The sequence below is a fragment of the Labrus mixtus genome, chromosome 1 (genome assembly GCF_963584025.1).
Source record: "Labrus mixtus chromosome 1, fLabMix1.1, whole genome shotgun sequence".
Classification (NCBI taxonomy): Eukaryota; Metazoa; Chordata; class Actinopteri; order Labriformes; family Labridae; genus Labrus; species Labrus mixtus.
Genome location: NC_083612.1, coordinates 19,742,084 through 19,766,759, shown reverse-complemented (window position 1 = coordinate 19,766,759; position 24,676 = coordinate 19,742,084). Strand labels below are relative to the sequence as shown.

Here is a 24,676-nt window from a genome sequence, read left to right as displayed (position 1 = left end):
TTATCAATGCCACTTTCCTGTACACATACACACTCTCACACACACACCTAGATTATATAAAAACATGGACACATCTACACCTAGGGAAAAACCCTGATGTCCTTCACATCACTGCCCTGACCCTCACCTTCATAGTTACAACGATAGAATAAACTGTCATCCCTGCCATGGTTTGGGTGATCATTTTCACATTCATTTAGTTTATACAACTCAGTTCTCCTTATAGTAAACAACCTGTCTGCTCCAAAAATGACTTTTGCCAAAATGATCTCACTGAAGACAAATGAAATTTAGCAATTTTTTTCCATGCACGGCTAACTGTTTCTCGGGGTAATAACAATGTGGCACCGGTGATCAAGTAATATCATCTTAAATCTGATTGTTCAGAAAGGACACTAATTGAATCCTTTAACTGACAAATGTATAAAATGCTGGGAATAACAAAATCACAAATCTAAACTACCCAGTGTTTGTGCATTTAGCATTGTTTGGTTGGTTAATAAAGCCATGGCCTAATTATTGATTGATTAATTGATTCCTCAGCTAACTCATTTTCAGCAGTAACGACCCTGAGGGCTCTTTATAAATTATTGTTATTAGCACTATTAACATGATCATTATAGTCTTAGGAGCAGTGTAGTCCATGTGATCTGCCTGGTTAATTAATTATTTAAAAAATTAAAAAAAAAAAACATTAAAATGTATCACCCATAACTAGGTTGTATCGTTTTCTTTTTTTCTGTATCCAGGATTGCATTTTCTCACTCAGTCCTCAGTCAGCCAACAACAGCGACCACAAACTCTGAGGCCAATCAATATTTGTGATTGATCATTCCTGAGGTTTAGAAGAGATCAATGTGCTAAGAACAGCACTGAAGAGCTCCATTTTACTACAAGTATAATATCTGAATCCCTCTGCAAAAGACATGGATACATACATTTGTATAATCCTCAGGATCCAATCAGAATCTGAAAGGTTTCATTACTATTTGTTTTCAAGGTTTTTTCCTCTTCATCTGTTATGTCGAACCTTACAGTAGGTAGAGGGTCCAGTAGCCAGATATCGTTAGTATAGGTAATCTATCAAACTGCACATTGACAAACCCCAATACCAGCCTATTAATCCTGTAATCAGTTCTGTGAACAAGTAATCAACACTGACCATCGTCGATATCAGCTCTGCTAGCCTCATTCCATGGAGGAAGGCTTCGGCCATCAGTACGTGTCTCAGGCCGACATCCACACTAATAGCAGCTGCTTCCTCAAGGGCTTTCCCATCCATCACCCAGAGAAGGTTCCCCTGTTAGTGCTGCTGTTTTGCTTCTACTGTAGACAATAGTACATGCACTTAGGACCGTTTTCACCACAGTGAAACGCTAGCTGATCATAACATATTCTATTTCACAGGGCACCCCGCCTTTTTTGATTGATTAAAGAAATATAAAAATGATGAATGACAGATTAAATTTGGTCTTTTATTTCATTTCCACCTTGATTACTTTGACAAGCCAAAAGAGTCCAGGTCATCTCAGAGACTGACACCAAGGAGTCACAGTGTGGCTTCAGGAAGAGTGCTGATTGTTTTTAGTAAAGAATGAATGACAAATAGTAAGTAGATAAAGATCAATCAGAAGTGTGACGTGTGATGTCTGCTTCAACAGATCCAATCTAACTGCTTCTTGCACCAGCGTCAAACTAAAGATTTAAAGAAATCTCTTTCCGGTAAATGGCTCAGAGATGATCGTGTGTGCTTTTGTATTAACATCATCTATTTAGACAACACAGGATGGAAATATTCCAATGTTTTACATACAATCCAAACACTTCAAGAAAATAAAACATGTGGCATCAGGTTCTATACATGAGGAATACATCATCCCTTTCACAATTATGGCTATCTACGCAAGTAGATCATCTACTTATGCTCTGAATAATACACAAACACTGTCAAACCCAAACCATAAAAGTAATCCAGAGTTTGGGGGGAATAAAGAAATAAGTTTTCAAAGACTATCTAAGACCTTTATTATGAAGAGGTCGCACTGGAAACATTTGGACTGTTTATTGACAACGAAGTGATCATTGAAAATCCAGCACAAAGCAGAATAGACACTTTTTAATCAGACACAGCTCTGACTGATAATTCACAGTCTGCATCCAATAGCTCTGAAGTCCAGCCTAAGGCAAACCTGTACAATAATCATTCTGTCAAATCAGCATCTCGATATGCCACACCTGTCAGGTGGATGGAATATCTCGGCATAGGAGAAAGTGCTCACCAACACAGATTAAAACAAATATGTGAACAAATTTGAGGTAATAAAAAAGAGGCCTTTTGTGTTCATAAAAAAAGTCTTTGATATTTGATTTCAACTCGTGAAAAATTTGGGCACAGACAGAATAGGATTTAATGAAACCATGGGAGAGATGGTATAGCCATTTCAGCGATTCTAAAAAGCCATTTTACAGTGTATGGTATTCTTCTTGAATTGTGTTTATCTGGGAAGAAAGGATTGCAGTTCATTTTTTAAAAATCTATCATATAGTATCTATCATATAAAGTTAGAGTCATGGTTCATATGGCTTACAATGTGAAAGTAATTGTTGCATTTTAATGTACCAGTTAAGATACAATTAAAGACAACTCCTTTTACTTTTAATAATATTTGGCTCTTTATATTTTTTTTCTTCTTCTTTGGTCAGCTTGTGTCATCTTAAAAGTGCTCACTAACACAGATTTAAACACATTTGTGAGCAATATTTGAGAGAAAGGCCGTTTGTGTAATGTCAACTCATAAAAAAATGGAGCAAAAACAAAAGTGTTGTGTTTATATTTGTGTCCAGTGTCCGTGTAAATACACTGCTCAGAAACATTAAAGGAGCAACTGTCAGTAATAACACCAGGTTAGTAAAACATAGGGGATATCAAGCTCTCCATTTAGGAAGCATGACTAACTGTGACTCAACTTCACCCGCTTTGGTGCAAATGAAAGTGACAACAGGTCCAGTGGAGAGGCAGAAGGTACCGCATCATGCTACCATGAGACTTCATTTTGAAGTAACTGAAACAAACAATGAAAAATCAAATAGAAGACATCTTCAAGGAGAAGAAAAAATAAATCTCGGAGAATCTTACGTCTAAAAATGACCTTGAGGACAACTCTAATACACACAGCTCCAGGCCGAGCTGCTGTCCCTGACTCTGCTATGATGGCACTTTCTGCACACAGCATGACTCATGCAAACTCTTGACTCTCATCCTGAGCTAGTGACTCCGTCTGAGTCTAAGTGACATGTGATTAGTGAAAAGACTATGACATATTCCTGCATGCGAGCAATGCTTTTGTGCTCCGCGCACCGTCCTACTGTGTGCCAGGCTCCACCCAACCCCACGTGCTGCAACAACAATGATGCAACAACAATGACAGGGCTCCCCGTCCGTCATTACGGCTTTGTCTTTGGCATGGACTTTAAACAAACAGGGCAGAGGCACAAAGCAAAGTTAAACTACATACAACTATAACAAAGTTAAAGCCACAATAATCTTATTTTAACGTATAAGACTCTCTGTGTGTGGCTCTTCAGTCATCTCTGTCAAACTCATTTCCACAACTGCTAATGAAGGATGTACGATAAGACTCATCTGTACACACGGCTCAAACAGCTACACAGAACTTTGTCAGTACATGAATTACATCACCGCCTTTTTCAGAGATACAGATACTCAATCTGAATGTAGAATCAGCAGAAACAGCAAACCAAAGTCCCATCTGTTTTCCAGACAGCAGGTTGCTTTGGTACGACTAGCAGCAGGTGTTTTAGTGGTCCACTCTTCAATCTCACTCACAGTGATTCTACTGCAGCATCAAGCCAAGCTGCTGATTACACCTCTTTATTTTCAAAACCTCCCTGAGAAACCTCTATCACCACTGTGACCAGGCTCAATAAGATCATATACTCAAGACTAACTAAACATCTCCATGTACACACACACACACACACACACACACACACACACACACACAGGAGAAAGCAAATCCTACAAGCTAATGTGAAAACACACAGGTTAGAAAATGTGATCATTTATCATACTGGAGAAACACAATTTCCAGTATATTTTGAGCGCCAACAAAACTATCACACTATGTAGCGTTAAGTTTCCAGTTTCCTCCTGATCAACTTTTGTCAATTACAGAAGATTTTGGACAGTGAAATAAATGACATTCATATGGTGATATGCTCCTAAAAACATCCACGATCACATCATATTCCCTGTAAACTGACTAAGGATGCTTCCATTAAAGCCCTGCAGCTGCACTGTAAATATTTTTGCCTTATCATTGTGAAACTATTACACACAATATGGAGCATATGACCGCAGAGAGTTGTGTTCAGGCTGCAACGTTTTAATTTAAGTTTTATTCTGTGAAAAAGTATCGATAGTCAAATCCATTTAAATGAACGTGCAATTTTGAGACTTAAAGGAGAAGACTGTTTGATGGTAGAGATCATGGATCAAGAATCGATTTTCGATTCAAAACTATTCTGGATTCATTGATCCATGCATTCAAAGTCTATTTTTGAATCTACTCCAGTCATCTGTGAGACTGGCTGCATTTCTTGTTGCTGTACTTAGTTAAAGAGCTAGCTTTAACACTGAGCAGGTAGTGACTGATTAGCCACAACAACAACAACAACAAAGATCGATTTATGAAGTTATGAATCGATTTGAAATCTTAGAAGATATAGAATCTCGGTTTTTACATAAATCTTTTTTTTCCCCACCCCTACTAGAGATAGAGCATACCTTCAAGTAACTTTTTGTTTGAAAATACAGCCAACAACAAACAGCAAGGATTTTTTTAGGGGGGGTTAGTTTACTTCTGAATCACAGGTTTAGTCCAACACTAAAAGAACAGGATGCCCAGTTGTCTTAGAAACAGGAAAACATGTTTGGTGTGTTATGTGTTTTGCAGCACTTCATTAAACAAAGGGGAAACACTGTTCCCCTTTTGCTTTGTGGTGTGCTTGAAACTGCTGGATGCCATTCTGAAACTGTGCGTTGTTAAGGGTGGGATATCTGCTCTGGTGCGCTGAGTTTGCTCTAAAGACTGAATTTCTTGTTGTCAAATCATGCATGGCGCAAAGTACGCTTCAAAAATCATTACAGTGACCACACCTCCTCATAAACTATCTCTTCGTATGACTTTGCTAATCCAGCATAAAAAGTAAAAACATATTAGAAACAAAGACAGCTCTCTTTCGCAAACAGGCACAAAACACTTTTGTTAAATAATCGGTAAGTCTAGGATTCTGAACTCTTTTTCTTGTTCTCATGAGCTATTATCACCCACTCTGACTCTAAATGTCAGAATGGAAAACATCAGCTTTCACTCAGGGTGCACAGGAGTTGAGTATCTCATGTATGTAAACTAAGGTGTGTCCAGATAAACACAGGTAAGTACACTCAAGCTTTCACTTGAGTTTCTGCATAAATCATCTGACACTCAAGCCACTCACAGCAGGACGCCATGGACCATGGGACGCTAATTCTCACATGGCACTTCAATTTTTGTGACTACAAATGTATTAATTAGTGAATAGAATTCATTGTTCTTAGTAATGCTGTTCACATACATTGTGAAGATGTGGCTTTGTTGAGAAAGTAGACATGCCATATGCAAGTATTCCACTTTTGCACAAGCTGTGAGCTATAACAAGCATACAGGTATGCAAGGACTTCCCTGTCCTGCATGTAGCTTGTTATCGTGTCAGAATCAATAATAATGAGCTGAGAATCTCTACAGGAAAAAGTGATGTTGTGCCAGGGTGGCACAGTGGCGCGACTGCAGCACAATCCCAAATCTCTCCATCTCTCTGTCATACATCCATCTGTTCGGGGCTCTCTCTTTTGCAGCCTGGGTCAGTGTTACACTCTGCTCTGATCAAGAATCTCACTCGCAATTTGTCACATCCCTGGCTCTGCTCCTGCCGTCTCTAGTGATCCACTCTTCTCACTATTCTGGCACATACAGTATTCTCTCCATCCTAAAGAATCTCACCCTCTCCTCCTATCTTCATCTCAACACTCTGCCTTTCTCATCTTCTGTCTTCCCTTCCTCATGCTCTCTCCTTCTCCTTCTACCCACACACTCATTCAGTATTCATATTTTAGAGGACATTTATGAGCATGAAACTGAGCATGTGCATCTGCACCATTTTCTGTGCAGAGGAAACCTACATTTGTTCTCCTTTAGCCTTCCCATGCTCCCCCCCCCCCCCTCCCCTCCTCTTCCTTATCTAGCTAATCCAGATTCTGGTTTTGGTTTCGTGTTGCTCATCTTTTTTTAGACTGAAAGCCATGTGCCACTCACTCCTACTCTCCCTCTGCCTCTTTCTCCATCTTTTTCTCCCACTGCCACCCACTCAATCCCTTTCACCTCTTCCCACTCCATTTTCTCTTCTTTCATTTGATGTGATAGTATGTGCACTGCAGATTGCATGCGTGTGTTTGTGTATACATGTTTTTCGCGTGTGTTGGGTCGGCAACATATGTGCTGTGCCAACCTGACGACGGCAGGTTGGCACAAAGCATGTACGGAGCTGTTTGACACGTTTCTGGTGGAATACTAAAATCATCTGCATCAGTTCTGTCCATGCAACACACTCCTGCAGGAAGCCGTAGGTTTTCAGCAGTGTGCTGAATGTCCTGTAGCGCTTTAAATCTGCGATACAAACAAGTGAGGAGAGGAACCACACATACAAACTCCTGCAGAGAACCTGCCAAACTCTCAACACTGTCTCCTCCATGTAAGAGCCAAACCAAGTGAGGCTCTTCTCTGCACTGCTTATGGCTAATTCTGATCACATGTCCCATGATGCACTTCAAAGAAGAAGAGGTAACATAAATCTAAGTTTATCAAGGGTTTAACATTTCTGTTCACAACAGAGTACAAATGGACATCGACTCGTCAGTTGAACTTTAAAACATAAAATAAAATAAATTGTCATTTGTACATGGTCTCTGATAAGTAAATAAATTAACTATTGTCAGGTACATTAAATGGATTTGACAGACTACAATCATAAATATGATAATGGTATCATTATCAACTATGACCCTGAAAAACACTTCAACTAGGCTACTCAAACTTTTTTATTTTGACTAGGAAAAAATGATTTTCTATTCTATCCAAGTATTCAGTCCAACCAATAGTGGTCATCACAATACAATTTTAGTCTTAAAATAAAAAAAAAAACAAGGTAGTTGATTTTTCTGCAGACATGTACTCCACACACTGACTGCAAAAATTGACTTATATTTCAGGGAGCACGTCTCGTATTTTTAAACCACATGGTGAGTTAGTTACCACCTCTAGTGTGGATTCATTATCTCACATTTAAGTACATTTATGCTGGAGTGGACTATTGGTAGTTAAGTTTTGGCTGACATATCTGTTTTTTATCTTGTAAATTACAACAACAAAAATAACTAACAATACTATATATATATATATATATATATATATATATATATTTCTTCTGATACAAGCACTACGCTTATCATGACATGACACAATACAGATTGGCTTTGGAGACCATACAGGCAAACAATTTTGCCAACAAACGTTTGCCCACCATTAAACTAAAAAATAGTACCAATTTATTCCCTTTACATGGTATTCTTAAAGTATACACGTGATTATTATTGGACGCCTCGAATCCAAATTATATGACAAAACTATGTCTTAAAATGTTAAATCTTCAAAAAAAAAAAAAAAAACACATTGAATTATAACAAGTTAATACAATTGTTGTTACATTATTGACTTTGGTTACCTGCAGGATCAACACGACCAAATGCTGCAAAATGCAAATGCATATATAGTGCTGCTGCATCATCCTGACGCAGTGTGATTCCTTAATCACACGTTAATATCCAACCATCAGCATGAGGCCCTGGTTAACCAAAATATGTACAATAACTAGTCAATAAAGCAGAGGAGCCTGGGCACAAGAGGAGGTTGAATACAATGCTTAGGAAAACATAGAGACAACATGCAAAAGCTGCCAGGACTCCCTGCAGGTGCTTGGTTTCCACAAGGGTTGAAGCCAGGGATACCAGAAAACCAAATGTAAACACTGGTGTTAATACAGTATTAAATGACAAGGGCTTGGATTTATTTGGATATGTAATTAAAGATTGTATTCCATATAGATGAGGGATCCAGAACACATCAGTATTTATTAAGAAAGAATAAATACTAAAAGCTGAGATACAGTTCAGCACCCTTCTGTGTGCCACGTGCACTCACTTTATTACAAACTTATCTGTCCTTTAACATAACAGTGCTCTAAACTAAAATGGGTCTACACTTAAGCTTGTGCCATCAGTGCAATAGCTACGATTTTCCTCTTGCCGCCTCGTTTTTTTTCTCCCTGAACTTATCTATGGTTCTTCTCAAATGAAAAGCTCGGGGTGTCACATTTTCAGAGCCCTTAAGGGTGTTCTAGACAGCTCCACATTCTCCAGCTGACCCCTCTGGTCCTGTCAGGAGGCTATTTCCTAAACCCACCGTGTTGATGTTTATGTGGCCGTACCTTGTCTATGTCAGGCTATCTCCGATGAATAATTGTTTTAGGAAGGTATTTGTAAATGGTTTGGCGAGAGCGTTGTGACAGAGGAAAAATGAAAGTGGAAGTCGTGAGAAAGGAGAGCCCGAATTATCAGTGGAATATTCAGAGTGTGATGATAAACAGGTGTGACATTCCCCTTATTGTCGCTGTGCCATGTCCTTTTTTTAGAAAAAGAACATTCACAGCCCAACCACAGTCATGGGGTCTTGATAAAACCAAGACTATGCTTTAAATCTGGTTAACTGAGTCATTCAGAAGACCAGTTGACTGCTAATTTGGCAAATAAATTATCAGAAAAATGACCCAAGTACTGAACACTTAATTTGGACTGCCAGCAGTTTACACTATAGACTATGTCACATCACTTTTGCACTCTTACTAACTTAATAGGCTTTTTAATCATTTTTACATAACATTCAGTATTCAATGTAAAATAACAGACAAATATACAATAGGCCTAATCCACTCACACTGTAGTTAGCTGGTTGGTTGTTTGTGCAACAGCATCTCAATGTGTGATTCTAACAAGTCGATTAGCAGCAGCGGCTGTAGAGTAATCTCATTTAATCAGGACAGCTGCTTAAGGTGGCATCCTGCGGGCCTAGCTAATGTGGATGTGGCCTATAAGAGATGTGACTCAAACCACTAAAACTAAGAGCTAAAAAAGCCGGGTCGCAGTGTCTGTACCACAGCGCGATTACTATCCTGAATGTGCAGGTAAACGCTCACACAGCACAGTCTTCCTCATCCGGACTCCGCTCACCTGATTTTTGACGATGCCCCGTCAAGACCCAATGCATCGGTTCCGCTCGCTCTCCCATATCCCTTCGACTGCAGCCAGCGTTCAGCCTCGCTTTCCCCGGCACCGGGCAATGGGTTTTGGAGGATGAATTCACAAGCGTGTCTCCAACAGATTTATAATAACCCCACAGACGTCATTACAACTGCAGCATGAATGGAGCCGGAGAAGACGTGAAAGAGCAGGAGCGTCCTCGTTAATCTGCCGGGTGTCAGGCAAACACGACAGGCTACATGCCATCAAAGAGCGTAATCAAATACACGGTGGGGTTTTTTTTTTTTTTAAGCCGCCGGTATCTGACGGCTTGGTTTCTCGGCGTATTTACAACACGTCGTCGGCTGTGGCAGTCCAGTGAGAGTGGGACTTTTTCCATGTCCCCCCGTCGGAACTCGACATGATGATTTCTATTTCACAGATGATAGCAGCGCCTCTGGTTTGACGATCCCCCCCCCCCTACGTTTCACGCGTTGTAGTCGACAGCCTGTGTGTGCCATCAGCCGGACAACTCCCGAACCTCAGCACGAATAGCAACTACACAGAGGTAGCGTTTCCCAAGAACCTGGCCCATCCCCTCGGATGTTTCTCCAACAAAAATACGTAAAAAATTCCTCTTCCGTGTCTGTTGCGTAAATTCCATACACTGCTCCGTTTACGCACACCTGACTCCTTTCTCCTTTTTTTTTTTTTTTTTTTTTGTATTGTATAAGGCAGACCACAAACACTTTGGAGATCCTGCGGAGAAAGGGCGCCACCGGTGGTTTGTGAATATCAAGGAATCGGCAACAGATTCAAAGAGAGCAGTGTTTTTTTGAGAGGATGCCACTCCTCTTTGTGAAGTCACCCAAAAAAACAGCCCGGGGGAAGGGTTTTAAAAAAAATCAGAAAAGACTACGCTACCTGGTTTGTTAAATATTCTAAATTCCACATCAGAAAACAATCAAGCATTGCTCATATAGGCCGACATTAAGGAATAATTCAAAATCCTCATTCAGTTTGAAAATGTTGACTCGGTGCTTAGATGTCAACCTCATTTACAGAGTTTTTTTTTTATTTTATTTTTTTATTTTAAATCTAATTCGCAGTGTGCCCTAGTATCAAAGTTAAATTACCCGAAAACTCACTATTTGTACAGAGAACTATCTTGACACACTATTATCGTCTTTGGATCGACGTACACTGGGCGTGGATCAACGTCACTTCATTAAATAAACACAAGAAATGGGTGTAGGGCCTATACTGTCACGTGTTAACAATGCAGGCAGGTGAAAGTTATAAATAAAAACAACATTTAAAAAAATACACGCTTTAGAAATAAACTAATAGGGACATTTGGTTTCTCTGGTAACATGGTCGTCTCACTTTCACACCGCCTGCTGCCGTGACTGCGGCAAGACTGCTGACCTGACCTCAGTGCTAGGGGTTATTTGCCAGACATTGGCTGTCTAAAAATAGATCACCTTTGCCTGTAGCCTATTTAGCGTACCGGTGCAACAGGATTCAATTTGTTAATGGCATATAAATTCCCTACTGTTGTCATAATAGCCTACATGTTATATGTGCAATGCCATTTAGGCTTCTTAAATTAAATGTAGGAAGCCTATTGCCGGGAAAATGTGATGCAGGATGGCTCTACATTATACAGAAGACAAAATCATGACTCATCTCCTCGTATAAACACTGAATAGCAGTCTTTTTGGTAAGAAAAAGAAGATAGATCCTAATGAAAGGGAAGTGATGTCACTGGGCTAAGTGTCATACCAGTTTAATTCTGCCCCACCAATTTCAAAACAATAGCCTATCCTAGTAATGTTATTTGACATCTCTTAGTTTAAAGTCTGTATTAGTGCCTTTTCATCTGATTTGATCAATTAGTGGTAATGTCCCTCTGACATTTCTTTGAGGGTCAAGACTCGCCTCGACTCCACACAGTAAAAGTGGCTTTAGAAATAATAATTTAAGGATATAGAGACAGTGAGACCATTTCATTTATGTTACCACTGTAAAAGTATAGGCTACATGGAAGAGGATGTATTTTCACTAAACATACACTATTTATCTGAATTATGTGTACAATGCAGTCTGTATTATGTGTTGTTATTTTAGCTGTGTTATCTTCAGCAAATGGCTTGAAACACTGAGGCTTAATTTGTAGTTTGATTACATCCATGGATAAACAGTTTGTGATCTACAGCCATGACATTCTGCCAATATTCTGTCATAATACGTCTGACCTGGTTATATCTCTTATTACCTTTTCATGTAGGCTATAGATAGTAAAAACTAAACTTTGTCATGTTGAAATAACCTTTTATAATAGCTCTTCAAACTCTCTGGATTATACTAGAAAAAGGCTTTAAGACCCAGAATGTAATCAAAGAATTAACTCCCCTTTTTTCAGAGTACTAGATGGTACAGTCCAATCTCTCCTCCTCTCTGTCTCATTCTCCTCCCTCTTGCTTCCAGTGTCCTCCATCTCTCCGCTTTCCCTCATTTTCTCTTACTAAGGACATTGTCACTACCACAGCCTGCTGCAGTTGCTCCTCCGTCTGTAATCCTTGTTATCTCTGCAGAGCTTTTGGAGAGGTATGTAAAACACATATTTACTGTTATCACATCACTGCAGGATTTAGGGAGCATTTTTAAAGACATGTCCAGTCAATATTCTGTAAAAAAAAAGCTGTTATGGCCCATTAATTACATTTCAACTGTGTTACTCATCTTTTTTCCCTTTTCTTTTTTAATTCTCACTGATTCCCTTGCAGTCACGTTGATCATTATGTTTTTCCTCCATCTTGTCCTCCATTTATAGCAGATATCATGACTCATGCAGTTTTACAGTGAGAGAACAGAAGGCAAAACTGAGGAAGAGGTTGTGTCGACATGTTATAGCATCTGGATTGAACTCATCAGGATCAAAGAAATAGAGATTCTGTTCTCATGCATGGTTGAGCTCTGCAGCTACATGACAGTAACTCTTCTTCCGTTACAAAACGAGCAAATTCTCCTGAGAAATGCTGCACACAGGAAGCTGTTGTACGATTTAATTCTCTTGTGGAAGATAATGTCCCAGCTGCTGGGACCAAAATAAACAATTTCCTGTCCTCTGAGCATCGGAGTGTTTCCATCAATGTCATCTTTTTCCAAGGTCACTTTTTAGGCCCAACAACCACACGACTGCTTGACTGCTGTACAGTGACTCGTTCATTTTAAGGGCACTTTCGTATGTCATCCACTCTTCATTCACCAGGGCAGATAATAGGATGTGTGAGCCCAATTTAGAAGATAATCTGTCTTTGTCTGTTTGCTGTTTTTCCTCAGTGAAGCAGCACCGAGCTGACCTTATAAAGACTCCTCCTGACCAGACCACACCTCTGTCCCTGAGTCCATGGAAGCCAAGGCCAAGTCTGGGGCCCCGGCACCCAAGGCTGCATCTAAAGCTGAAAAGAAGGAGCCGGCAGCCCCACGCAAGAGTGACCCTGCCCCTGCCCCTGTAGCTCCTGAGCCCGAGCAGCCTCCTCCCCATGATGGGGCAGCAGAAACGGAAGCAGCAGGTGATGAGGCTGTGGCCTCTGGCACAGACTCTCTGGAACATCTGAAGCCGTTCCTCATTGGTGGTGCTGTTATTGCTGCAGGAGCCATCTTGCTGGGAGTGTTGCTACTGGCGAGGAGAAATTAAAACCAAGTCATTATCTCAATTGAAAGTATTTATTGGTTAATCAGCTGGAGCGCTATTGCTAAGTGGTTCACAGACTATGATACCTGGGGGATGGGGTGCCACTGTGCTTCTATTTTTTGTTCTATTTTTTCAGCCTGCTTTCACTAGTAGTGAATCAAACCATTTAAGTTTGGATCAAGGCTGTATATGGAGCAAACTACAAATAGAATATGCATGAAGTTACTTCAATACTGCATCTGAACTGTAATAACCTATTTCTTAAAAAATGTACCACACTGTAGTGCTGAGCTTTAAACCGTAGACTCTAAATCTAGCTCCCTCAACTGCTTTATCTTTCTTTAATCTAGTTTGCACAAATGTTGACAAAAGCTTGCAATATTTGTACATTCCTGCACTGGAAATGAGATTGGTTCACTTTACTAAAAGATGATAAAAAAACTGTTTTCATAATGTTGAAATTATGGATAATAGTGCTGGCTATCAGAGCTGTCCTAGTTTTTTTTTACTTCTGTATTAAACAATTGAAAGAATAGAAGTCAGTACAGCGGGGAATATGCATTGTGATGCATCGCACATATTGTGGAAAATTCCATGCCATCCCTGCATATTCGGAAAAAAAATCTAAATTGATTGCTCCAGTGAAATTTCAAAAATCTACTTTTCCAGAGATAGAAAAGATGAGCACGCAATGATTAAGAAAGAGGATGTTTGGGAATGTTGGAGAACAGTATACATAGTAGGTTGCAGAGAACAATAGTATTGTTACGTCTTGCTGTAGACTAAGAAAGAGTTTGTTTTTACTGTTAAAAAATGTCACAAATCAATAACCTTTCATGTCTTACACAAAAGCCACCATCATGCTGGTTCAACTGGTTTGCTGCTTACAGTAGATATAGCTGGAGCAGGCTAACCAGACATCAGTGTTTCAATTTCGCTGCTGCATACACTTACCTGTACAGATGTACACAATGTTCTTCGCTCACATTCAACGGTCATTGGGGTGTTCCTGTTGCATCAGTAGATAGCAGATAGACAATTGTGATTCACATCATCACTTGATATAAGTTGTGAGGGGGAATATGTATTGCAGAATTTGTTCCTCGTTAAAAACTATTTTGTACACATACCACATTTACCACAGTTAACAACCTAAACCCATACAAAATATAGTATGCCAACACCAAAACAAACTTCACCTGACATTGTACGATACAGTGTACCAAAAAAAAGAAAGATACTATTTTCATAATTTCAACAGCGTATAAATGCAATAATTCAGATAGGACTCCTCATTTAGCATATGTGCTGTAGCAAGTTAAATTATATACAAGAGGATTTACCAATATATTGGAAGATGATGATGTAAGAAATGGCAATTATGGCGAGATAGCATGATGCGTATGATGGTAATAATGAGGTCTCATGGTGACCGTACTGAAAATAATGATGGTTATGATATATTTTTGATATATTTGTCACGTTTTCCTTCTGCACACTCCCCTATGCCCCAATATCCAAATGTAAAAATGAGAAAGGATGATATCTAACCTTTATTAAAGTCAGTGAACCAGTCTACATGAGTATGTCTTTCATAACATTCACACACTTTTAAGAACTATTCAGGAAAAGGGAGCATATATAGCTTCCGAATTATATATACATATAGTTTTCTGAAATGAAATTGATCATTTATTGGAGTTTGCATGATTAATATCTCTCTGGCAGACATTAAAATTGTACACGTTCTGCATGATTAAATGCAGGAGGACATTACTTTTCTGTTAACTTTTGGCACAAGATTAATTCAAAATGTTCAATTTTGATTTGATTTGAGTTGAGATTTGAGTTAAATCTTATTGACAATCCAGCATGCCTTTCTTTTAGACTTTTATTTGAAGCTTTTCATGATTGAACCTTTAAGAAAGTTGTAAGACCTGTAGAAGGTTCCATATACTCAATCAAATAAATACAAAGTAGAAATACATGTAATGACCTGAAAATATCTGCTCTCAAATTTAGTACATATTTTGAACACTAACAGCACGGTCTGAGTGTGTATTTTGTACAAAATATCCAAATCTGAGAACACCTACTTGCTAAAATATGAACTGAGTGTTCCTATTGATAAAGGCCTAGTCATGCTACAATGCAGGAGACAAATGACTGCGGACTCAAGGAGAAGTCACTTGTCATCAGTTTTTGCTCAAACTGTTAAGTCAAATTTGTGTTGATAAAGCTTATATTTTGCGATTCTTTTTAAGTATCATCTACTTTTCTACATATTATTTTAATCTGAAAACCTCTGTGGACGGTAGGCTTTTATTGTGAAGGACGTGAACCGGGAGTATTGTTGTTGACGCAAGAAAGGAGGGACGCTACCATCACGTTTTCATCTAATTTCCCTTAGAATAATAAAAAACACTTAGGTTTGAGGTCAAGTAGACTGTTGACGGTGAGTAAATAAAACTCGCATTATTTAAATCTACGTGTTTTGACTGATAAAAAAACCTTTAATCTCGTGGTAGCATGCTACTAGCGCCTCCAGTTAGCTAACAGCGCAGTGTTGTGCTAATCGCGTGTCTCTAGCTTACACTATTTCACATGGTAAACTTTTTCAAAAGTAAAATAGAAATACAAATATTTTAAAACTAGGCTTATTTACGACCACTTCCCTGCATGCGAGAACGTTTTGTAACTAGGCTAGTAGTAAAACAACTTTAGCAACTCGATTGCTAACGAGGAAATTACACTGCATGGTACCTGCAGCATGCTTTAACACATTGATATATTACATACATTGATATATTACCCGTTGTCGTACATGTACCTATATATATAATCATTTCCCTAAGTAACTGGTGCTAGCTAGATATTTTCAAAGTGTGCTACTTTTCCCCCAGGTGTGCTACAATGATTATTCCTGTCCGCTGCTTCACCTGTGGGAAGATCGTGGGTAACAAATGGGAGGCATATCTCGGGCTACTTCAAGCAGAGTATACCGAAGGGTAAGATCTATATATAGTTACTATGATTGGACTTATTTGGAGGATAACATGTCTGAAGAATAAAAAAAAAAAAAAAACAAGCAAACAACATACTCAACTTGTATGAAACCAGATCTTGAGACTGGAAAAAAATGCATTTCTAGAAATAAAACACACTTCTTACGTATTGTTGTCTTGTCAGCCACTCCGTCCAGGTTTACGCTGAGTACCCAAATTGCTGGTGCATAGGATAACAATCTCACGGGTCGGATCAGATCGGCCACAAAAAATGACTCAAACTGCATTTTAATAGCACTTCAAATCAAATTGCATCTCCATGTATTTTAATAATGTATCACATCTTCAATGCTACAATTCCAATAATAATACAAACATTTAGATAAACCTAAACTCTCCTGTTTTATAAAGTGCTTTGAAAAATCCTGAGAACAGCCTGTAGTATCATAATATCTGTAATAAATATTTTCAATTATATCATGTGTTACCGCCCTTCAGGGACATCAACTTTACAAATACTAAAAATCTGTTAGTGAATAACAACTTTGCTGTCAATTACAGAAACCTTTTTGCAAGCTATATTTTTCATATAAACTCTTACAGTTTTGAACATGTAACACACCTCCCTGTTTGTTTAGTGTATGCGTGTTTGTCTGCACTTGCTGCACGTGTGAGCCAGAACCATATCTGGAGTTTTTGGGGTGACAACAGCGTCCTGTAACCGAGTACGTTTTGCTAAGTTTACAGCTGCATTGCACAACAAGCCGTAACATTACTAACATTAAGTTTCTGATTGATTTTATAAACAGCCACCGGTAGTTACATGCAAGATAAATACAGAGACGGTGGGATTAAATTTAGAAAATTCAAAGCGGCATTTGAATCAAAGAAACCATACACACTGAAATATCTACACTTTATTAGCCCGCTGTCTCTCTAAGACTTAATTGTCTTCCTATTTGTACAGCAGATCTCCGTGGCCCATCATGTGCGCTCTCACATACATGCACTAATCGTTTGTACTGACATTGTTTAATTTTTTCTAGATCCTTGCTTGTGTTGTACTTAATCTCTGATGTACGTCGCTTTGGATAAAAGCGTGTGCTAAGTGAATTGTAGAATTATAATTAAACACTGAATTTTTTTCACTGACACTCTGCACATGGATTTAGCGGTAGAAATACTGCCACGTTTTAATATCATGACATCTCGCCACACCCCTAATTAAAACCTTAGTAGGGTTTTCTGGCACAACTTCTCCAGCTACCAAGGTGCATGGAGAATGAAAGACTTGAAGTAGATCATGGTCTAATAAGTGTTGCATGATATATCGATTCCTGCGAGGTTTTGAGTTGTCTACATTCACGAGTGATGGAATGAATAACATCAATTATCTGAGGCCATTAAGGTTGCTATGATGTTGTATTGTCTGGAGCTACCCCCATGTATTGAACTTATCTGTTTTGTATGTTATGCATTAGGACTAACATGATCTCCTCTCTTTCTCTTAAGTGATGCCCTCGATGCCCTCAGCCTGAAGAGATATTGTTGTCGGAGAATGCTCCTTTCTCACGTGGATCTTATTGAGAAGTTGTTGAATTATGCTCCACTGGAGAAGTGATTGTATCTATCTGGCTGCTTCCGCGTCCTGTTCTTTGTGGGGCTCTCCCATGGATAGTTTCATGTTATGTTCATGTGTGACAACAGTGAAGACTTAAGAACATTAGTTGGTGTATCTATATCATAATGAATTTTTCTCTAAATAAAGCTAATAAATGACACTGCTGACTCTACGACTGGTTTATCTGGATACTACAATCTACTTATGTGATCAAAATTAAAATGAGTTCAAATACGTGTGCTGTGGAAGAAAAGCAGATTCTAAAAGCTTTTAGAAAATCAAGAGCTGTAATGTTCATTACATTTTCTTCTTAACCAACATGATTTAGAGATTCAGATCACACCTTCGGAACTTCATTATACCAATAGAGTTGAAAAACATGCAGAAAGATATCTCAGATTATTTCATTGTTCGAATGAACAGTCTTAAGGAATTTAAGTTTTCTGTTTCTAAGGTGTGATGATTATTGTGGTTCTCGGTGGATAGCTGTAGTATAAACTATTTGACAGAAAAAAAATTAAACACTGGAAACACTTTTCAGGGAATGTTTTTTAATTTGTAGACTTAGTACAAAAAAAGTGATGAAAACCTTACACTATTACATATGTTAATAAGAGGTGACCATGTGCATGCAGGCAACAACATATTTTTAGAGCAGGTAAAATCTGAGTATTTACAGATGATTTCAAAACAAAAAGTACAGTTTTTGAAATAAGTCTTCAGTCATACCTCAGACTCCCACTTTTATACAGCTTGGTGTGGAAAAAGTATTTGCTCTGCTTCACACTTCATCCCTCCATCAGTCCCGGGCCTTTGGAGAGAAAAAAAATTATAATTAAAACCATATTTATACATATCGATTAAAGACCATAATTAGCCCCAGCTCGATAAAGAATGAGCCTCTGACTGGTTGTATGCTAATTCGCCATACAGCAAGTAAAGTACTTCTAAACATCACCTTCTAACATTTTATGCTGATTCATAGAACCATAAGACTGTAAACAGTCGGATTGAATGAAAAGTTATGTTTCTCTTTTCTTGCTACATCACCTGTGAGCGTCCAAAGGCAGGGTAGCTCAGATCACAACAAACGGTGTCTCACTTTCCTGTTTGGAGAGATTTTTCCAACACTTTGGGCGTACCAGGTGTGTTTAAAACAGCAGCAGTAATGTGTGTCATGCTCATGAAACTCAGCTCATGTTTTAGAGCTGCAGCTCCTGGACGAGCCTAAGCAACGCGCTGTTGCTTTTTGCTCATGTGCACTCTCCCATTTTGCTCTGTGCTCAGTGCGCACCGCCTCCTATCTAAAAGGCCCTTAATGTGTTAAAAAGGTTTTGGGTGGGTTAAATTGACACCAGAGACTAAAAGCCTACAGTTATAATGGTTCACCCAACAAAAACAAAAACAATCTGCACTTTGATCACCACAGTGTAATGTAAGTAGATAAATTATTGATGAAATTAACACTACGTACCTAAACAACTCTCAGACTGCTGAAGTGTTTTTGGGCCAGAAATGCACAGTAGGGTCAAGAAACGAGTGGCCATTTGTACTATCAATCATCAATCATTATTTGAATAGTGCCAATTCATAACAAGTGTTATCTAAAGATACTTTACATAAGAGCATATGGGAAGGAAGGATTTCTCCTTGATTTCTTGATTTACTCCTCCTGTTCCTGTTGTCCACACTTCCTCACTACTAGTATTCTATGTTAAAAACATTTGATGTTATTCAGTCGCTTTTACAAGACAATTTCAAACACATACGTTTTTATAAGACAGTACTTAACTGACTTGACATTTTTTTGGCAGGTTTTTCTGTTGTGGTTTTAAAGAACTCCAAAAACACAGAAGCTCAATGGGATACCATGTACGGAAAAACTTCACGCTGGAACTGATAATAAAACAGACAACCAAAATGAAATCATCTGTTGATAAAAAAAAAAAAAGGCATGAGAATATATTTATCTTTCTATTTGAGGTAAGCTTACCAAGTTAGCGATATCGGTCTCTGTGGTCTCTGTGATCTCTCTGATCTCTCTGTTCTCTCTGTTCTCTCTGTTCTCTGTGATCTCTGTGCCTTTCCCGTTCCCGTGAGCGCTCCTTGTCCCTCTCGCCGCTCCAGGAACGTTCTCTACGTCTCCGAGACATTCCTGTACCTTCCCAACCAGAAGAATCTTCTCTCTCACGTTCTCTATCACGCTCTCGCTCTCTGTCACGACCCCTGTCCCGGTCTCTATCTTCGTCCCTAGAGCGACTGCTGCCCCTGTAAGAAAACATATTTGTTTGATACTTCTGTCTTTAACCAAAGTGTTGGCTAGTTTCATCCTCAGTTTCAGTTTCTTATGAAAAACAAGACGCATCAAATTTCGTCGTGGAGCCAAATTGAACATACCTGTAGCCGTAGTTGCCCTGGATAGAGACCAGACAGTCTTTGAGTGAGGTGACCAGAGCTTGGCAGCGCTCGTCTCCATACACTCTGGACTGCTTTATGATGGCAATGGCGGTTAGAAGTGTCTCCATGGCCACCCGCAAGTCTCCTGTATCAGCAGTTTGACAAATAACATGGTAGACAAAGTGGCTTTTTAATGGTTAAGCAATTCTAAGTTTAAGATTGATAACCAAAAAATGACTCCCTGCTGACAAATCCATTGTGTTCAAGCACGAATCCATGAAAGGTATGTTTTAGAATTATTACTAAAGCACTGAGTATCTGCAAGCGAACACACAGGAACCCATTGTTAATGTAAAACCATCTCTGCAACAGTCCATTAATCAAGTCTGTATGATATATCTGCTAAATGGAAAGCACTTCCAAATAAAGGGCATATGGCTGGAGGTTGCCAAAAAGCCAATTAACAGACTCTTGGAGCAATGACAAAAGCTTTGATTGCCAACTCCTGCGCATTAATGCCCAGCACTATGGCAGGTGAAAACCTCTGCTACACATTAACTGACAACAACACAAAAACAGCTGAACCAGAAGAACACACAAATCCTGGACAGGAGTGAGGAATCACCTTATAGGATTACAATGACTCACACAGCCATGACAACGCTGGCAGGGCTATGGACAAATCTCAGTTTGTTCTTGGGTACAGCAGCCAAAGCGTGGTCTTGTACCACAGTGAAAATCAAAACTGACAAAACTTGGACTCGAAGGTTTCCTATTTTAGTCTGACAGTGCCAAAGAGGATCTACCAGGATAACGTTCCAAATACAGATGTGCACAACTGGTGGAGGCATGCCCCCTTGAAAGATTTAAATACACTCAAAAGCTACTTTCTCAATGAGAAGGGCATGTTGGCTAGAAAAGTCACTCATCAATAAATCCTTCAAGTGGGAGCTTCTTGATGTGCGGATCTTGGTTGGTTTTTCTTTACACTAGAGACACAACACCATAGGGAAGTTTAGAAATGACATTTTTAGGCCTCTGTTTTTTGTCTCAGCTCTTGACAGTGGTTTGAAGGGGATCTTTAAAAAAAAGAAAACCAAAAAAAAAAAAAACGATGTTTGTCAAAAATAAAATTAGAGCCAGTCACATCTCATTATGGCTTAATAAAGTTATTTTTACTTTCTTCCACTTCACAGAATCAGTGCAGCTGTACTTACCAGCTGTTGCTCCAGACACAGCCTTGGTGATGGCACTGCTCGCGACAGCTCTATTTCTGTTCATAAGCTCCTCAAAATCTCCATCTGTACTCGGAGGTGTGTTGCTGAAAGAATACACAGATTGTTGTCATCCTGACTGACAGCATCATTTTATCAACAAAAGTTCATCACTTTTAAGTACTATTACAAAGATGCTAAATATTCATTTGTTGTATGATCCTTAATACATTCCATGTGCTTTATTATCTGAATATGTACTGTGCTTCTGTATTCCTCTTTGTTTCTGACAGGGTAAAACAAACTGTTTATTGTTTACAAAGCTGTAAAAAAAAGATATAATTGTCAGTTCTTACTTTTGTTGGCTGTACGCTTTGCTGCTGTGTCCATCTTGTGCAAAGAAAGCTGGATTTAAATGCAGACTGGGAGGTGGTTGACTTGGGACATGTACTGGAGGAGGAGGAAACATATGGTGTGGCAATGGCGGAGGGATGTTAGGTGGCATATGCGGGAAAGGAGGCGGTGGTTGACCAAGGAAAGGATTGGGTAATGAGGGGAACCTGTTTGGAAGTGGAGGAAAAAGGGGAGGTATAGGTGGAGGACAGGACTCCTGTGATAACAAAGAGGGAATCTTATCTGAAGGTTCACAGTCTTTAGGATCTTTGGCGTTAGCACGCAGCGGTATACCTACAGAGAGAAAACACATTTTTTTTGGAGAGATTAATAATAAAGTAAATCAACGAGTTGCTTTTCTTAAGATGGAGTAGCTCTTACGTTTATTTGCAGTGTCCTCAAAAATGATGAGATTCTGGCGAGTGGCAAAGCGACAGTCTATCTGAGCCCCGTTGAGTTCACACTGAGGTATTTTTTCCAACAATGTTTTTAATGATTCTTCCGAGGTTACGACCACTTCTGCGTAGCTGCACAGAGTACAAGAAACAATGAATGTAGAAAGCAAAACACGGTCACAGGAATCTATATCAGAAATAGATGAATACACAAACTCAGAATTTTCACAAAAAATACACAATTTAACAACACGTTTTCTTCTTAAACCACTCACCCTCTTGACTGGCCATTAACCCTGTTCTCAGCAAATTTGATGTCTGTGATGTCCCTCACACCCAGCGTTTGAGCCATTGTCATCAGGTCCTTATCAGATGTCCACTAGAGGCAGCAGCAGGTTAGGAAGGAGGGGTATGAGAATATTTAAGTTAGGTTGATAGTTAATATGATCTTGACAAATAGTACCACTCCTGAAGACACTTGAATAGGAAGATTTCTTATATATGTTGGGGGAAAAGTTGAAGAATAATCAGTCTTGAAAACTGTTGCAAAGCCTAACATAAAGAGTCAGATTATTACCTGGCACTTAAATCAGGCTGCGGTATTAAAGACGTGTAAGGGGAAAATGAAATATTAATATATGCACCAACGGGGGTTGATCTAAAAATTCAGCTTATCCGGTATAAATCAAGACAAACCATGGATAAGCTTTTGTTTTGCACTACTACCCCTCACAGGCAAGAGTGGAACAACCCCTTAGAGATCTCCTATGAAGTACAGTCCATTATTCCATTCCAATAAGATAGTGTGAAATTTGTCCTTAAAATTGTTTATTTTCCATCTTAAGGAGAAGAACTCTTCTGCGCTGTCACACAGAAACTCGGGTCAAATCATTTAATTCAACATATGTAAAGGTCAGGGGTAACAGTGCTCTGTGTAAGGCAGAGGAGAGATGTGTTTTGCACACAGACCAATCTGCTGACCAGAAAATGTTCTGACAGTTCGACAATCTAAACAACTGAAGAGATGACACTCCACCTAAAAGGTATAGATGTAACCAAAGCCACTTATTGAAAAGAAAAAAGGTGCCCTTAGGCACAATCCCAAATTTAAACGTATCATCTTATTCTCTCTCTAGACTGTTTACACCCCTTGACTTGTAAATGTACCTGTTATAAGCCTCTTTTAGTTTAGGCAGGGATCAAATGATAAAGACAAAAACTAATAGTTAACTAATATATCTGTTCCATTTGCATAAAAAACAGTCAGTCTGGTGAAATGTTTTATTTGTCAATATTATGGTAGGCTACCTGAAATGAGAGGACAAGAATTTCTGAAATGACAAAGTGTTTTGACTAAATGATGAAAGCAGGTTGTATATTTTAAACCAAGTTTAAGCCATGTGATCGCTTTTATTTTTAAGAGAGAAAATTTTACATTTGTCTTCTTTGTGTCAGTATTTCTGTTGACGTTGCATCTTAGGTCTGCTTCATTTTCATTTATTTTTAAGGGAAACTTTCTTCTGCTCTGTTACATAAAAGAAGTTCTGCAAACCCAAGTGGACATAACAGAAATTGTACTGGACGATACATTACAGAAGTTATCAACATTAACAAAAGGGAGGGTGTTACTCACCCAGGGGAAATTTCCTATATATAAAGACAGTTTCCTTGATGTGTTTCCCGTTTGCTTGCTTTTTACGTTTGTTGATAAAGCTCCCTGTGTAACTTCAGCTTCTTTCGGAGGCGACACACTGTTGTTTACTTTCTTGTCCCGATCCACTGAGCCAGTCAGTACAGCATCATAAAGTTCATTCGCTTCAGCAAGTCTGTCCAAATCCTGCAAGATAAAGAACACAAATTAATGAATCGCATTTGCCTCAATGTGAATAAATCTTTGTAACTTTTGACATTTAAAACTGCGATCGATTCAAACAGGTATCAAGCGAAACATTGAGTTTGAGGTCCTCCAAAGAAAGGTTTCGAAAACTATACAAGCACCAATCCTGAGGGGTGTAGATGCATTAGCTGAAATAAGAAGCACTTATCGTCGCTCACCTCATGATGTTGATCCAGATCACCGTAGAGATCTACATGAGCCGCCACAGAGGAGCCTGGCTCTGCAGGTGCTGCAGCAGCCATCCCTTAGGCCTGCAGGGATCCAGTCGACGGGACTGCAGGAAGTTTGTTCTTAGTGTAGTTTGTGTCTGTAAACATCGACAGGAGGGTAAAAAATGAGGTTTGATTGAAAATGTGCGTGAACGTTTTCGCCTTGTGTCCAACGTTAGCTAACGTTCACTAACGCTCGGCTCCAGTCATCAAAAATATATACGTTTCCTTTAAAAGATCAAAACTCCACAGTACCGCGAATATAACACAATAAATAATATCTAAATTACTATTTCGGAAAAAAATGCACTGCATTTAATTAAAGAGTGCACATTTTAATAGCCTTGTTCTTTGAAAAGGTAATGCTAATGTTGCTAATCTTTCAGTACGTGAACATGGAGAGCCGTTCTAACTCTCCCGGGTAGAAACAGAAACA

General features: G+C 39.0%; 3 protein-coding genes and 1 long non-coding RNA gene across 5 annotated transcripts in view; 2 read left to right on the top strand and 2 right to left on the bottom strand.

Annotated features, from left to right (window-relative positions):
• Positions 1 to 10,128, bottom strand: part of dagla (diacylglycerol lipase, alpha) — a 31,432-nt gene extending 21,304 nt beyond the window's left edge. For both annotated transcript variants that reach the window (XM_061037194.1, XM_061037204.1), the window contains exon 1: positions 9,401 to 10,128. The gene's annotated coding sequence lies outside the window, so the exon portion shown is untranslated. The remainder of the gene's footprint in view (positions 1 to 9,400) is intronic.
• Positions 10,129 to 10,214: 86 nt separating this feature from the next.
• Positions 10,215 to 14,684, top strand: LOC132973694 (uncharacterized). Its single transcript, XR_009673061.1, has 2 exons — positions 10,215 to 12,019; positions 12,755 to 14,684. It is a non-coding gene; the product is annotated as an uncharacterized LOC132973694 (long non-coding RNA).
• Positions 14,685 to 15,413: 729 nt separating this feature from the next.
• On the top strand, positions 15,414 to 17,895 carry polr2l (RNA polymerase II, I and III subunit L). Its single transcript, XM_061037219.1, has 3 exons — positions 15,414 to 15,564; positions 16,013 to 16,117; positions 17,627 to 17,895. Exons 2-3 carry the CDS (start codon positions 16,023 to 16,025, stop codon positions 17,733 to 17,735), a joined length of 204 nt encoding a protein of 67 aa, XP_060893202.1. The 5' UTR covers positions 15,414 to 15,564; positions 16,013 to 16,022; the 3' UTR covers positions 17,736 to 17,895.
• Positions 17,896 to 18,269: 374 nt separating this feature from the next.
• LOC132973669 (cleavage and polyadenylation specificity factor subunit 7-like) overlaps positions 18,270 to 24,676 on the bottom strand; it is a 6,547-nt gene continuing 140 nt past the window's right edge. The window contains exons 1-8 of the mRNA XM_061037186.1: positions 24,190 to 24,676; positions 23,768 to 23,971; positions 22,410 to 22,513; positions 22,121 to 22,266; positions 21,703 to 22,033; positions 21,350 to 21,453; positions 20,133 to 20,277; positions 18,270 to 20,003 (exon numbers count right to left, since the gene is read on the bottom strand). The exon at positions 24,190 to 24,676 is cut by the window's right edge and continues 140 nt beyond it. Coding sequence (XP_060893169.1) covers positions 19,733 to 20,003; positions 20,133 to 20,277; positions 21,350 to 21,453; positions 21,703 to 22,033; positions 22,121 to 22,266; positions 22,410 to 22,513; positions 23,768 to 23,971; positions 24,190 to 24,273 — 1,389 coding nt within the window. The 5' untranslated portion in view covers positions 24,274 to 24,676 and the 3' untranslated portion in view covers positions 18,270 to 19,732. The remainder of the gene's footprint in view (positions 20,004 to 20,132; positions 20,278 to 21,349; positions 21,454 to 21,702; positions 22,034 to 22,120; positions 22,267 to 22,409; positions 22,514 to 23,767; positions 23,972 to 24,189) is intronic.